The following is a 12,135-nucleotide window of genomic DNA, read 5'->3' on the forward strand; positions in this document are numbered from 1 at the left end:
TCGCTCCCGCACAGCAACCCGGCTTCAACGACTCGTTCAGCCTGGACAGCCAAGACCAGGAGCTTCCTGTAAGTCGTCCGGCGTTTTTTCTTCTGTATGGCTTTCAACCATGGTGCGGACTCAGCGCGACTTCCTTGACGTTTAGAGAATGCATGACGCAAGAGCACGTGCGCTCTCATCGTCGGCGGCCTTAAGTCGATAGCGCCCGATGCGACAGCGCCGTTTTCTCACCCTCTACCCTGCGTCTTCCCTGTAGGCGTTGTGGTCGTTGTTTTTTCATCGCCGGGCTGTTGGATACGCGCCGCGAAAGACTATAGAGAGGGCCGCATACATCTGCGATCTGTTCAGTATCCTAAGGCGCTTACTGGCTCTTGTAGAATCGACAACCACGCAGTGTGGTTCTGAGCAGGAATGTGAAAACAAAACAGTGACCGCGCAAGACAACGGGTGTGTATGTCACACTCGTCCGACTGCACCGCCACGATACAGAAAGTGCCGCGCGCCCATTGCACCTAATCGAACTGATCGTTCACGAATGACGTATACCCTCACTAAAACTCGACTCTTCAGAATGTTATGTCGCGATGTGTCGCATAGTCGCTCCAAGCTTTTTCCTTGGAAGCCTTGTACAACGGTGTTCGTAAATGTAACCTATAGGTATCTCGCTTTGTGATCGCCTGACAACGCCCGAAAAGTCTTCATTTTTTTTAAAGAAGAAGAGCAGACTTTCGCGGCCTCGTACCGGGCAACCGTATTGTACGGAGGCCTGTTCAGTAAAATAATTAAGAAAGCGGGCTTGGAACCTTGTTCAGTGGAAAAACGAAAATTCAACATGCATCTGGGCTAGATGCTGCGTACTTGAATTAGGAAGGAACAGCGCCAACTAAGACGACCACGAGAGGGTCGTTCTCCTGTGTCGTTCTCCCTCTCGGGGTCGTCTTAGTTGGCGCTGTTCCTTCCTAATTCAACTGGCAAATGTTTGCCGCCTAAGTGAGTTTGGGCCGGAGGCGACCGACCGGGGCTCCTCTGGCCGCGCGAAAGGAAAGACGAACGACGTGTTTGTGGTGGTCAATGAATTATTTGCTTTATTAAAACGAAGACATTTGGACAGGAACGCGGAGAAGACGTCGGTTCGGACGGGGACAACAAATGCGGTGTGAGTCCATGGTAGGCTGTCAGGTACGAGCACACGTACGGTATATACAACAAACACGCAGAAACGTTGACTGGTCACACATTTGGTGGTCGTAGCGCTCTTCGTAGGGAGCGGGGGGAACTGAAGTGCACTTGACTTTCGTTGCCGTCGGGTGGGCGTGTAGCGCCACTCCCGGTGGCCCTCTCACCACCAGCCGTGACCGCCCTGCAGACCGGCGTGCCAGCCGTGGTCATAGTGGGGCTCGTAGTGCGCGTGGTGACTGTAAAAGACGAGAGTCGTTTTGAGTGCGACGGTCTCAACGACTATTACATATATGTGTAACGTGCACCGTTATCTGCGAGCTGTAGGCCGTAAAGCTATGGGCCAAAGCGCACATTCGTCAGGCCGAAGCGGTGACTCGCCGTGGCTGAGTCATCGTCGTCGTCGAACTTACGAAACATTTAAAGACTCATTGCGTTATGTTACAAAAGTGGGGAGTAAAGGCATTACTGAAACGCTGTGCTCACCTATATATGGTCACACGGACTAAAAGAATACTTAAGTTGAAACCTTGGATTTCTCTGAAGTGTTTCTGCTGCCGTGCTATTGTTGTCATTTTTGGGGGGTTTAGGCGTGCCACAAGGTCGGTAGTTGACTATCGCGCGTTTATATCACAAATGAAAGTGCATTATGCTTTAGCGTAGCAGGCTACGATGCGACTTCGTTTCCCTTGCGGCGTGGCTGTTGCCGCTGATGTTGAAGTATCACGTTGTTTGCTATGTTCATCTTGCTGCACACGGCGCGTTATTGCGAATGGTGATCTGTAAATCGCCGCTGTTGCAGCGCCGTGAGGTGGTGCATCTAGACCATACATTACACGGCGCACGTAGATTGAAGTATGATCTCACAGCCACGCGCCGCTTCGCCTGTGCCGGTATTTATGTTATGTCATTGCATTAAGCACACACTAATCGACGAACTGGTGCTGTGTTCTTGCAGAGCGGTTTTTTTTTTCCCTCAAACGAGCTCTCGAACATGTGTGACTGATAAGTTACACTTGCGCTCGAAGTGGCTAATTTTGTTGCACAACACGATAGATCGGTTTACCTGGGGTTTGATGGAGTGGTTGGAAGCGCGTGGTTTCCGGTTGCTCCATTGAATAGTTATCCAAAACACAAAAGTGAGAGGGTGTTGCATATCTATAGGTCGGTCTTGAATACCTTCCCTTGCGTGGCGTTATTTTCATTTGACGCTTATATCTTCTAAGTTTGTTCTTTAACCTTTCCTCGTGAATTCAACTTCCTGTCCTAAGCACACGCTGAGTCAAGCGCCCGAGAATCGTACGCGTACGCTGTCTTGTATCGCGTGCTTTCCTCGTCGCGTCGCGCACTTGAAGGTTTCCCGTTCTAATGGCCCGAGATTGTGTGGCCGCTTATCAATTCGCGATGCTTTTCTGGCGAGCATGCAATCGTGATAACGTGAAGCCGGCTCGCGCCTTCTTACTCGCGTGGCATATTATCTCTTGTCTTTTCTACTAAGTCCCTGCGTTGGCTTGGTACATTTTCATCTGCAAACACTCGGCGCCATCGCCGACGACCCGCTTGTTCCTGCTGTTACGTGACGCAAGGCGTTGCTAAAAATGTTTTATCTCTATGCTTCTCGTGGTCGACCTTGTGTCGGTGAGAACGACCCGTTCTCGTGAACCACAGGGGAAGTAAGGCGTGCGCGAGTCCCTTTCTGATAACACGAAAAAGCTTTCACCATAGGGGGGCAACCTGAAACGAGGTTCTGACTTCCCGAGGCCGACTTCAATCTCGCAGAGTTTGAACCCACCTCAAGTGCCGTTGAGGTGGGTTTGGCCGCTGCGAGGTATTTTTTGCGATTGACGTCAGTAATTCCCAGCTTAACGTTATGTGTGAGTTTGAGGTGGAGGCCGAAAGTCGAGTTTTGAGGGGAAACTTTCTTCGCGGCTCACTTCTTTATATCATGGTTTCAAGCCATCCGTGTTGGATTCTAACCCCTGTTACCATGTCAACGAAGGTTTCAGCGTGGTATTTAGATAAACGCATTATTACTTGAGTACGTGACCTCAAATTCATGAAATAGTTTGAGAGCTCGACCTCAGTAATGAATATCAGGTGAGGTTGAGGTGAGGTAGCTGGCAAGTGATGGAATTTAAGGTGAGGTCTACTGAAAGCATCTCAACTTCATGGGATTAGGTTTAGTTTAAGTGAGGTCGTCAAGTGTAATCGGAGGTTGAGGTGAGGCCAAGCCTTGTGCGGTCGTTCGACCATGCACCCTTGCTTTCAACCACCGCTGCAGGAAGCTGCGATTCTGGGCGCGCTTACTAGGAAGCAGTTTGTAGGGGGGCAAGAGTCACTGAAGACACGAAGAGTCACCGCTTCGGTTACGCTTACGGTTTCTGGGAAAGTAGTGAAACGGACCGGGAGACAGTTTGCGCGGATGACGGTTACCTTGCGTGCTCGCGTCGCGCGTGCACGAGGTAATTTATTCGCGTGCTCTCGCTCGTGCTGTGATTTATCGAATTGTGGATGCCGCCGCTGTCGAACGCGCGTGAGCCCCACGCCACCCTTCTGGCGCACCCAACATTCGGCGCGCCTTTCGCGCTGATGACTGACGCCGCCAGCACAGCTGCGGGCACCGTTGTATACGGCAAATGGGCGACGAAACCTGACAACCACATGACCTTCTTCGCGCCCTACCCCCGGCCCAAGCACGATGAAGTGTTTTCGGGCGGGACCTCCGGAGGATTTACCCTGCCGCACGCCATTTCTGCGACCTTGTTGAGAAAGGCCGTCAGCTCCAAATTATTTTATTATAGTACAGACTCTAGCAAGGCTACTCACTCATAATTCGTGCACGTTCGATTGTGTCTTATCATAGTCATGTGATTTTCGTTGCAATAGTCGCGCACTAACTATAGGTGATAATAGTAATAAACAAAACACTCTTGTTTGAGTATTTCACGCGAACCACTCGTTCACAGTCAGTGCTTTCTCTTAGCCCTTATCCCTTGGCTGTCCTGTTTCCTCGTAGACGAGTTACTGTCTTAGCGATAGGTGGCACCTCCTCCGTTTACGCCATGCTTCGAAGCAGTTTGGTGGGACGGTTTCGCTTACCCAATCGGGATCGGGATTGGGACAATCCTTGGCGCCAGGGCGGCGCCGATGAGCGCGTACTTGGCCACCTTCTTGAGCTTGCTGGCCTGCGCCTCTTGCGTCACGAGGGCCGCCACGAGGGCCAGGCAGAGAAGGGTGAGTGCGGCTCGGCGGCTGTACATCTTGAGCGGGGCTGGCTGGTGCGGCTGCTGCGAGGATGCGGAACACATAGTCGCAATATATTCAAGAGGGATGATGGATAACACATTTCGAAAGTCGCTTTTGTAATATCCTTCCTTGGCTTCATTCATTGCCTGTTGGTTTTAAGTGCGGTCGGGATTTTCCTGTGTCTGGACGAAACGGCCTGCATGCTTATCTTTAATTTCATTCTGAACTTATACCGTGTGACAAACCAAACGTATTAAAAAATAAGACTGATCAATCGCGTCTTTATGTTTTCAATTGCAATTTAGTGCCCTGGCCACGTTAACCGCGTAGTGGAGTTGAATCTTTTGTGCGCTGTGTCACAGTCGCGCTCAGTTATACGAGGAAAACCTTTGCCGAATTTATATGCGCTGTTATAGTGGTTAACTTACAAATGCACGGAAGGCTGTTTCTGCGAGCAACTGAACATTATTAAAAATAAAATGAGGATAGAGACTATTTACGAACAGGTGCTGAGCAAATACTCGGGTAGCTAGAGCTAAGATGACTTCAGGCGGTCAGCGTACTTATCTTCCGCGTTTCCTATTGCCCTGCGCTCCGGCGTCTGTACCTTTGCCAAGATCGAAATCAAAGGACGGCAAACGTTCCTCGCGTCCCTGTGTTGACAGATCCGCGATTCAACACTTGCGGCGCGCACCCTGTTATGTCGCAAGCGCTGGTCGTTCGTCCTCTGATCTCAGTAGCGTAGACATCTAACTCTGCAACACTCCCAGTGTTCCGTACACGCAATAAAAGGAGCGCTGGCGACTCCTGTTGTGCTAGCACCTTTCCCACAATCACCCGCTCCACATTTGACCCTACCTTCGATAGTTCCTGCGTGCTTCCCGATCGAGCACGTCGACTCTGCGTGCTTGCGCGCGAACGGAGCGAACCTACTCCGTCGGGGACTGCGACAACTCCCGAAAACGGAGTCAAGCCTGGGACAAACTCCCGCAATAGGAGTCACGAGCACCTCCCTTCGTTTTCAGAGAATATCCAATAGGCGCTGATCGGACGTCGCGTAGATTTAACCACCAGGTCGATGAATAATCCCAGGCCTTTCGGCGCCGATCGCCTCGGGTTCCGGTTCTCTCGGGGCTCGGTGCAGAGCGCGAACCCCGCTCCAACTCACCAGTGGCGGGAGAAGTTGGTGCCTGTTGCTTGGTTGTCGCCGAAGTGGCTGTGCGTGTGTGCCATGCTGGGGCCGCTCGTGCCCCTTATATAGCCGGGACCCCGCGGACTACGGCCGAGGTAGGCGGGGGGGGTGGGGTGGAGGTGGGGGGGGGGGGTTGGCGAGGAGGCGCCGGACCCAGCGTTGCGGAACCGATGCGCGAGCGCGCGCCCACACACCCGGTGCCGGCGCTTTTTTCGATCGCTCATGTTAATCAGTTTCCAACCTACATTTCTCTTTCGGCAGCAGCACAGCCGCATGTGTCGTCGTCCGTGTGAGGGGGGGGGGGGGGGGGGGGTAGTCCCGAAAACGACCCGCCGAAGACAGGAAGAAGATTTTTCCGAGCGACCCTTTAACGAGGAAAGCGCGCCGCCGCGGCCTTCCCAACCGTGACGAGCGCGCGCGCGCGGCTTGCAAAGCGCGCACGACGACGCGGCAGTTCCTCGTGGCACGCCTATTCTGCGGGACCCGGTTACAAGACGGCTGTTATGCGGGATTCGCATCCGTCGCAGCTGGTCGGCATTCTGTTGAACGCGACCGGAGGTCTGGAAGGTTCGTCAAGTTTTGCGCGAGTAATTTCATTGTAGTTTTTGCTCGAGTACAAGCGGACGTGCACTCTTGGATATGTGTGTGCCCAAGCGACGACGACAGATATGTGTTGTTCAGGACAACATTCATTTGGGCTAGATGGTGCATACTAGAATTAGGAAGGAACAGCGTAAGACGATCATGAGAGGGAGAGCGCTCTTGTCCTGTGTCGTTCTGCCTCTCGTGGTCGCCTTAGTTGACACTGTTCCTTCCTAATTCTAGATATGTGTGTGTCCTCATGGACGCGGCGCGAAAGAACTCGCTACGGTGTCGTAGCATGGCGTCGCAGCTTTACCGTTTGCCACTACCGTTGACGTGGAAGCTCTTTGCAGCGCAAAAGACAAGAATGCCAACGAAGGCAAACACACATAGGGGATGTGTGGTTTTTCTGTCTTCGCCTTTGTCCTCGTCTTCTGCTCTGCGAGAGCCTAGCCCCCAGTTGCAGGTTAGCGTACTTCTACCCCCTGCCACTCTTCGCACGTGCTAGCTTATTCACGTTGCGAATGTAGCTGGTGCGACTTGGGTAGCACGTGCAGAGCTGGAACGGGGTCTATGTTGTAGAGGTACAACGGTATACAGCGGTATATCGCTATGCTAAAATAATGCATCTAGTGCTCTTCCCGTCTTCGTGTGTTCTTATTCTATTCTGGTGTTTAGCGCAGAAACTAAGAAAGAATAAAAAATACACTACGGACGGTGGAGGAGACAAACACAGGTGATACTTTCAATAATGGCTTATCAGAAGCCGGATCACGGGCTGTATATAGCAGAGACAAAATGAAGCAGGCGTAAACAATGAACCAGCGAGAAGTGAGACTTCTCGATAAAAGTATCGAAGGAGTACTAACGCAAGCTTGGTCAAGCTTACCTATTTTGGCGGTTTCAGTTATCAATCTCGCCATTTCGTCTTTATGCCTGCGCGCCACAAAACGTTCATAAAACAGAGGCGAGCAACCACATATTCATTCACAGTCATTCCTCACAGGGTCATAGTTTGGGCATGCTAGATTTTGCCTTTAGTATATAAACCTCGTGATATATATAAATAAATAAACGAGAAGAAAGGGGGTTAACCGTTTTTTCATCCACTTTAATTTCCATTAATTTATCGTTTCTTTATTTCATTAATTAAGCACAAGTAATTTCCCCCGTGTTGTCCTTGGTGTCAGTGTTTGTTGGCTTCTTATGATATGACTATATATATATATATATATATATATATATATATATATATATATATATATATATATATATATATATATATATATATAAGCGTTTGATGATTTATCAATTATTTATTCGTATAACTGCTATCAGTCTCATCGAAATGCGCGGCTGGGAAAAATCCTTTAGGATATCGGGAAACTTCAACGAGGAGAAATTGCCGGGTGATGACATCACAGGGTTGTAGCGTCACGGATCGCTTCTGCACGTTTGTGAAACACCTCTCCAAGGTGTTGCGGCTTCATCTTCCAGGATCTTTATGATAGCTTTTTGGATATATCAGTTCGTTATTAAAAGTTAGCAGCTTAACGTTGAAAAACGCTCGTCTAAACTAATAGTGCATCAATACAACACGTAAAGGAAGAAAAAAAAAAAAAAAATCACGCCAACTTAGGACTTTTCCTCAGTGCACGTCAGTCCATATGTCCGTCACTTTGATTTGCGTGCAGTGAAACTGTACTCGAATAGGTTATTTCGCAAATGGCCGCACGTGAGTGATAGATAGCCCATTCGTTTAGTCGGTTCGTTGAACGAACTGGTGGTGTCATATTTGCGTCATACTTCTTAAGAAGGCTCGAGTCACTGAGCGTCGGCACCGTTCAGTGAAGTTTGCAACTCGTATGCCCGGCACACGCGTCGTGAGCTTCTCCTGGCAAGCCGAAAAAAAAAAAAAAAAGAGAGAGACAGGATAAATGTCGTGCGGGTAGAACTGCAGCGCTTACGAACAATAGATAACATTTAGGTATCCGAGTGTGGCTCAGCTAACCCCAGCTGTGCGCTGATGTTCGATAACGCAAGAGCCGCACGACGAACACGAGTTGCTCTGTGACTGCACTGTGCTTGCGCATTCCATTCGCGGCATTGGGAAGGAGTGTATAGCTCGCTCGCTCGGAAGTCATCATCGCGCGACGCACAGAAGACGACGATGACAGAGGACGACCCGGCATAAGTTGGTTCCTTCTGCGTGCCGCCCTATCATATTCGTATCCTCCGTAGTGCAGTCTGTGTGTGCCATAGTTGCTTGAGGATATTTATCGTCATCCTACCAGCACATGACCGGTGTAGTTGGAGAAGTATGGGAGAGGCCTTTGCCCTGCAGTGGGCGTAACCAGGCTGATGATGATGATGATGATGATGATGATGATGATGATTCATTGTCATCATCTGTTGTAATAATTTACTGATCTGGTAAAACACGTCTGGTAACACAACAGACGACTAATGGCAAGGACGGATACTTTCCTTGCGCCATATATATTTTTTAAAAGTATGTTTAATGAGAGCATGTATTTTACCTGATCATGGCAAGCCGTTATATGGTGTGCACCCATATACTACGCTATACACTGTGATACACGCTGATCCATAAGCACTGGAATAATTAGTTCCATTCGTTCCACGTATTGAATGAATGAATGAATGAATGAATGAATGAATGAATGAATGAATGAATGAATGAATGTAACTCATTAATACTTGTTGCTGGCCTAGTCGTTTCACACTGTATTATGGACCCCGTAAGATCTATGGCCACTTAGCGCAGGTCGACATAAAGATAAGGAGAGGAATCGCTCGCTTTGTCCCTTCCCCCCTCCCCCTTATTTTTATGTCGATTTGTGCTAAGTGACTATACTTCTTATGGTCTGTAATACAATGAATGAGTGAAGTGGGGTTAGGAAATGCACAGAATTTACAGTGTAACGGAAGCTCGAGACATGCAGACTTGGCGCTCGCCTTACTCCCCGCTTCATACGACCGAGGTCATGGTTGAGGCAACGCGTCAGTAATGAAGCACGCTTGCAAAACACATACGACGACCCGTGTTCAAAACAATACGCCGTGACTGCCAGTCCATCGGATCCCGTGTTCAAAAGACCACCTCACAGAATTTGCAGCAACAAACTAAGCCCAGGATATATCGGTTAAGTTCAATCAACGCCGTGCGCGCGCCACCGCAAGTATTGCAGCACGCAAAGCAGGACGTCTGATATGAGGGAAAGGCCAAAATAAAAGAACCGACGCAGTAACACACATATATATCGACATAGCCACCAGCCTCTCACAAAAAAGGAAAGATTACATCGGTAGACGAACATCGATATTAACTTGCCAGCTCAATCCAGCATTCTGTCCTTACGTAAGAAACGAATAATCCTCCGCAGCTTCCCGAACGGGCGAGTGGTGTCGCTTTTCCTGCCAGACCTAACTGCCCGGCTTTTTGCCAGTGAACCATAGCGAATGAGTGACGTAACGCCTCTACTTCCGCACCTAGTGTTCTGTGCGACTAAAACGGGCGCGCAAACGTTCTTTCCTATGATGTCTTTCTTCTTCTTCTTTTTTTTTTACGCACATAAAAAGCATCCGCACACAAGTGCTCCTTCTTCATACACACTGAAAGCTTTCGGTAAACACGGCGCGTATTCTCGCCACGCATGGTGGCGCAAAACGTGTCGGAAACGCTTGCAGGAAAAGGAAGACGCGCGAGGTGCCGACGGTCAGCGCGAATGACACACACACGTCACGGCGCGACGCAAATTGCGGGTCATTCGAGGAACTTTCTTTTTCCTCTCGAGACGCCGTGAACGGTTTTCCTTTTTTTTCCTCGCTCCTAAGAGTGAAGCTGCATAGCGTAGCAGCTAGTTGTCTTTCATCGACGTGTATATATATATATGTGTGTGTGTATACCGCGTTTTGAGTGACGCGCAATCACGATCGACATCATGTCAATTACTCAATCAATCGCGGCGTAGAATTTAGTACAAAGGAGCACTCGACAGAACTCTGGCGAATGATGGGCATGTCCTTCTGGCTTTAAGCGGCTTCGTGACATTGCAAATGGGTGATTTTCAACCGAATATGGCGTTACAAATGCAACAGTTGGCAGTGATTACGCATGTTCGCAGGAAATTATTGCATTCGTGCGTTTAGAAATAAGTACGCGATGCAGTCCACAAACTGTGGCTCGCGGCGAAGTGCTGAAAAAAAAAAAAGGAAATTGTTCACTCTCCATGGCCATGAGCTCTCTTCCGAGACCGCGTTGAGCGTCGACGAGAGAGCATTGGTCCACAAAGCATAGAACGCACAGTTAGACATGGAACGTGGGATGAAAAGTCTTCTATTTCTAGACGGTAAAAACATAACAAGCGAAATGGATTTTCTTATTTTTTTTTAGGACCCAAGTTTACTGCCCCCCCCCCCCCCCTCCCCTGCTCTGTACGTTGATCGTCGATCGCTCATTTGTTTTCTCTGCGGGCTGCAATGTACGCGGCATATGTCGTTGTGCCTTCGTGCAATCACGTACCCGTGCTTGTTTGTGTGTTTACACGCCCACGCGTGTGCGTGTGCGCACGTTATTTCGTACGTGCAAGCCGTGCGAGTTCCCACATTCGACAAAGTATAGACAGACACGGACTTGCACTCAGTATCGCGCGTGGCTAACACTATGTGTGGTCGATACCGTCCAGGTGGTTCGTCCGTGTATAGTGAGCCATTCGCGGCCATCTCCCTACGGTTCCACAGCTTGCCTATAAAGGCGAACTGTTGGCTCACATCACAATCCGCCTGAATGCAGCAGCGGGAGGAGTTGAGTCGATCTAAAGGAAGTGGATATCTGCAGTAGTGTCTTATTGTTTTTGTCGCCTCCTTGCATATTATTTGTTTTGTTTAATGATTTTCCATCGGTAATTGTTTAATTCAAGTATGTAAAATATCGCTTGTAAGAGTATAAATTAATATATAGTCTTCATGACCTTTGCGTGGCATTCTACTTGACGACACTTTTGGTTAAGGACGTTTACGCTGTCATTTGCAACCGCAGTATTAATGTAATAACAACGCAGTGAAGCACAAAGAGCGGCGCAGCAACCTAGAGCATGCTTCGAGCTTTCGACGATTGCTCTGCACTCTTGTTGAGACTATGCTAATTTTTCGAGAAGCGGCGCGCTAAAGATCTGTCCATGTGTAATTCTTTGTGCTCTCTGTTGTGACGTTGGTGCCGAGTCCTTAAAATATGTTTCTTTTTTTGTTGTTGTTACATTTCCATCAACTAGCGCTGTTGCGTCTTTCTTTAATTTCAAATAAATAAGTTCTTTTCACTCGCTCTTCAGTAACGTATACGTGCTTCTTAATAAACGCGCTGTTCCCGTTTGTAGCCGGCATGGTTGTGTCGGCGCGCACCATTAGAGAACAAAGGAGGAGGAAAAGATGAAACGGCAGGATTGTGGCGTACGCTCCCACATTCCTCACCACTCGCCGCTTTCTAATGACTTGCGTTTATTGTGTGGTTGCGCTGCCGACGGCGTGGTCTGTGGCTGAGAATAACAACCTTGAAACTTCAAGGAAAGAAAAAAAAAAAAGAAATGTGACCCTGTTTCGAGCTCGCCTATGTAGACTACGAGCAGGCCGCCTGAGTGCTCTCGTGTGTCCGCGGCGAGTAGTATGTGGCCCCGGAGGCAGGATGACAAATTGAACTCTGTCCATTCTGCGCACGCCTCCGTTCTATGCGGCAACCATGCAGTGCATGCAGTGCGTGCATCCACTGGTAAATCCTGTCTCGTGCGACACGGGATTTACCTACGATCCGTCCAGGTTCTGTATATACCTTGCAGTTGAAACGTATCGCGTTGGAGGGTTTTCTATGAGCGTGGAAGAACGTTCTCCACTGACGACTTTTAAAGGAGAGAGAGAGAGAGACA

The 12,135-nt window shown here is 49.2% G+C and overlaps 2 protein-coding genes across 2 annotated transcripts in view; one reads left to right on the top strand and one right to left on the bottom strand.

The window, feature by feature from the left end:
• The window catches only part of LOC126521977 (rho GTPase-activating protein 18-like), a 216,274-nt gene that overhangs the window by 26,950 nt on the left and 177,189 nt on the right, over positions 1-12,135 (top strand). Inside the window, exon 7 of the mRNA XM_050170739.3 lies at positions 15-68. Coding sequence (XP_050026696.1) covers positions 15-68 — 54 coding nt within the window. The remainder of the gene's footprint in view (positions 1-14; positions 69-12,135) is intronic.
• LOC140218738 (uncharacterized) lies at positions 1,059-5,689 on the bottom strand. The gene is made up of 3 exons (XM_072288516.1): positions 5,591-5,689; positions 4,276-4,463; positions 1,059-1,415 (listed from the first exon to the last, which is right to left on the bottom strand). The coding sequence occupies exons 2-3, from the start codon at positions 4,434-4,436 to the stop codon at positions 1,340-1,342; spliced, it is 237 nt and encodes a 78-aa protein (XP_072144617.1). The 5' UTR covers positions 4,437-4,463; positions 5,591-5,689; the 3' UTR covers positions 1,059-1,339.

This window comes from Dermacentor andersoni, chromosome 6, assembly GCF_023375885.2.
Source record: "Dermacentor andersoni chromosome 6, qqDerAnde1_hic_scaffold, whole genome shotgun sequence".
Classification (NCBI taxonomy): domain Eukaryota; kingdom Metazoa; phylum Arthropoda; class Arachnida; order Ixodida; family Ixodidae; genus Dermacentor; species Dermacentor andersoni.

Coding starts and splice junctions, on each gene's coding strand:
- LOC140218738 (XM_072288516.1), bottom strand. CDS start 4,436: ATGTACAGCCGCCGAGCCGCACTCACCCTTCTCTGCCTGGCCCTCGTG. Junction 1,416..4,275: donor CCAATCCCGATCCCGATTGG/GTAAGCGAAACC, acceptor CGTCTTTTACAG/TCACCACGCGCACTACGAGC.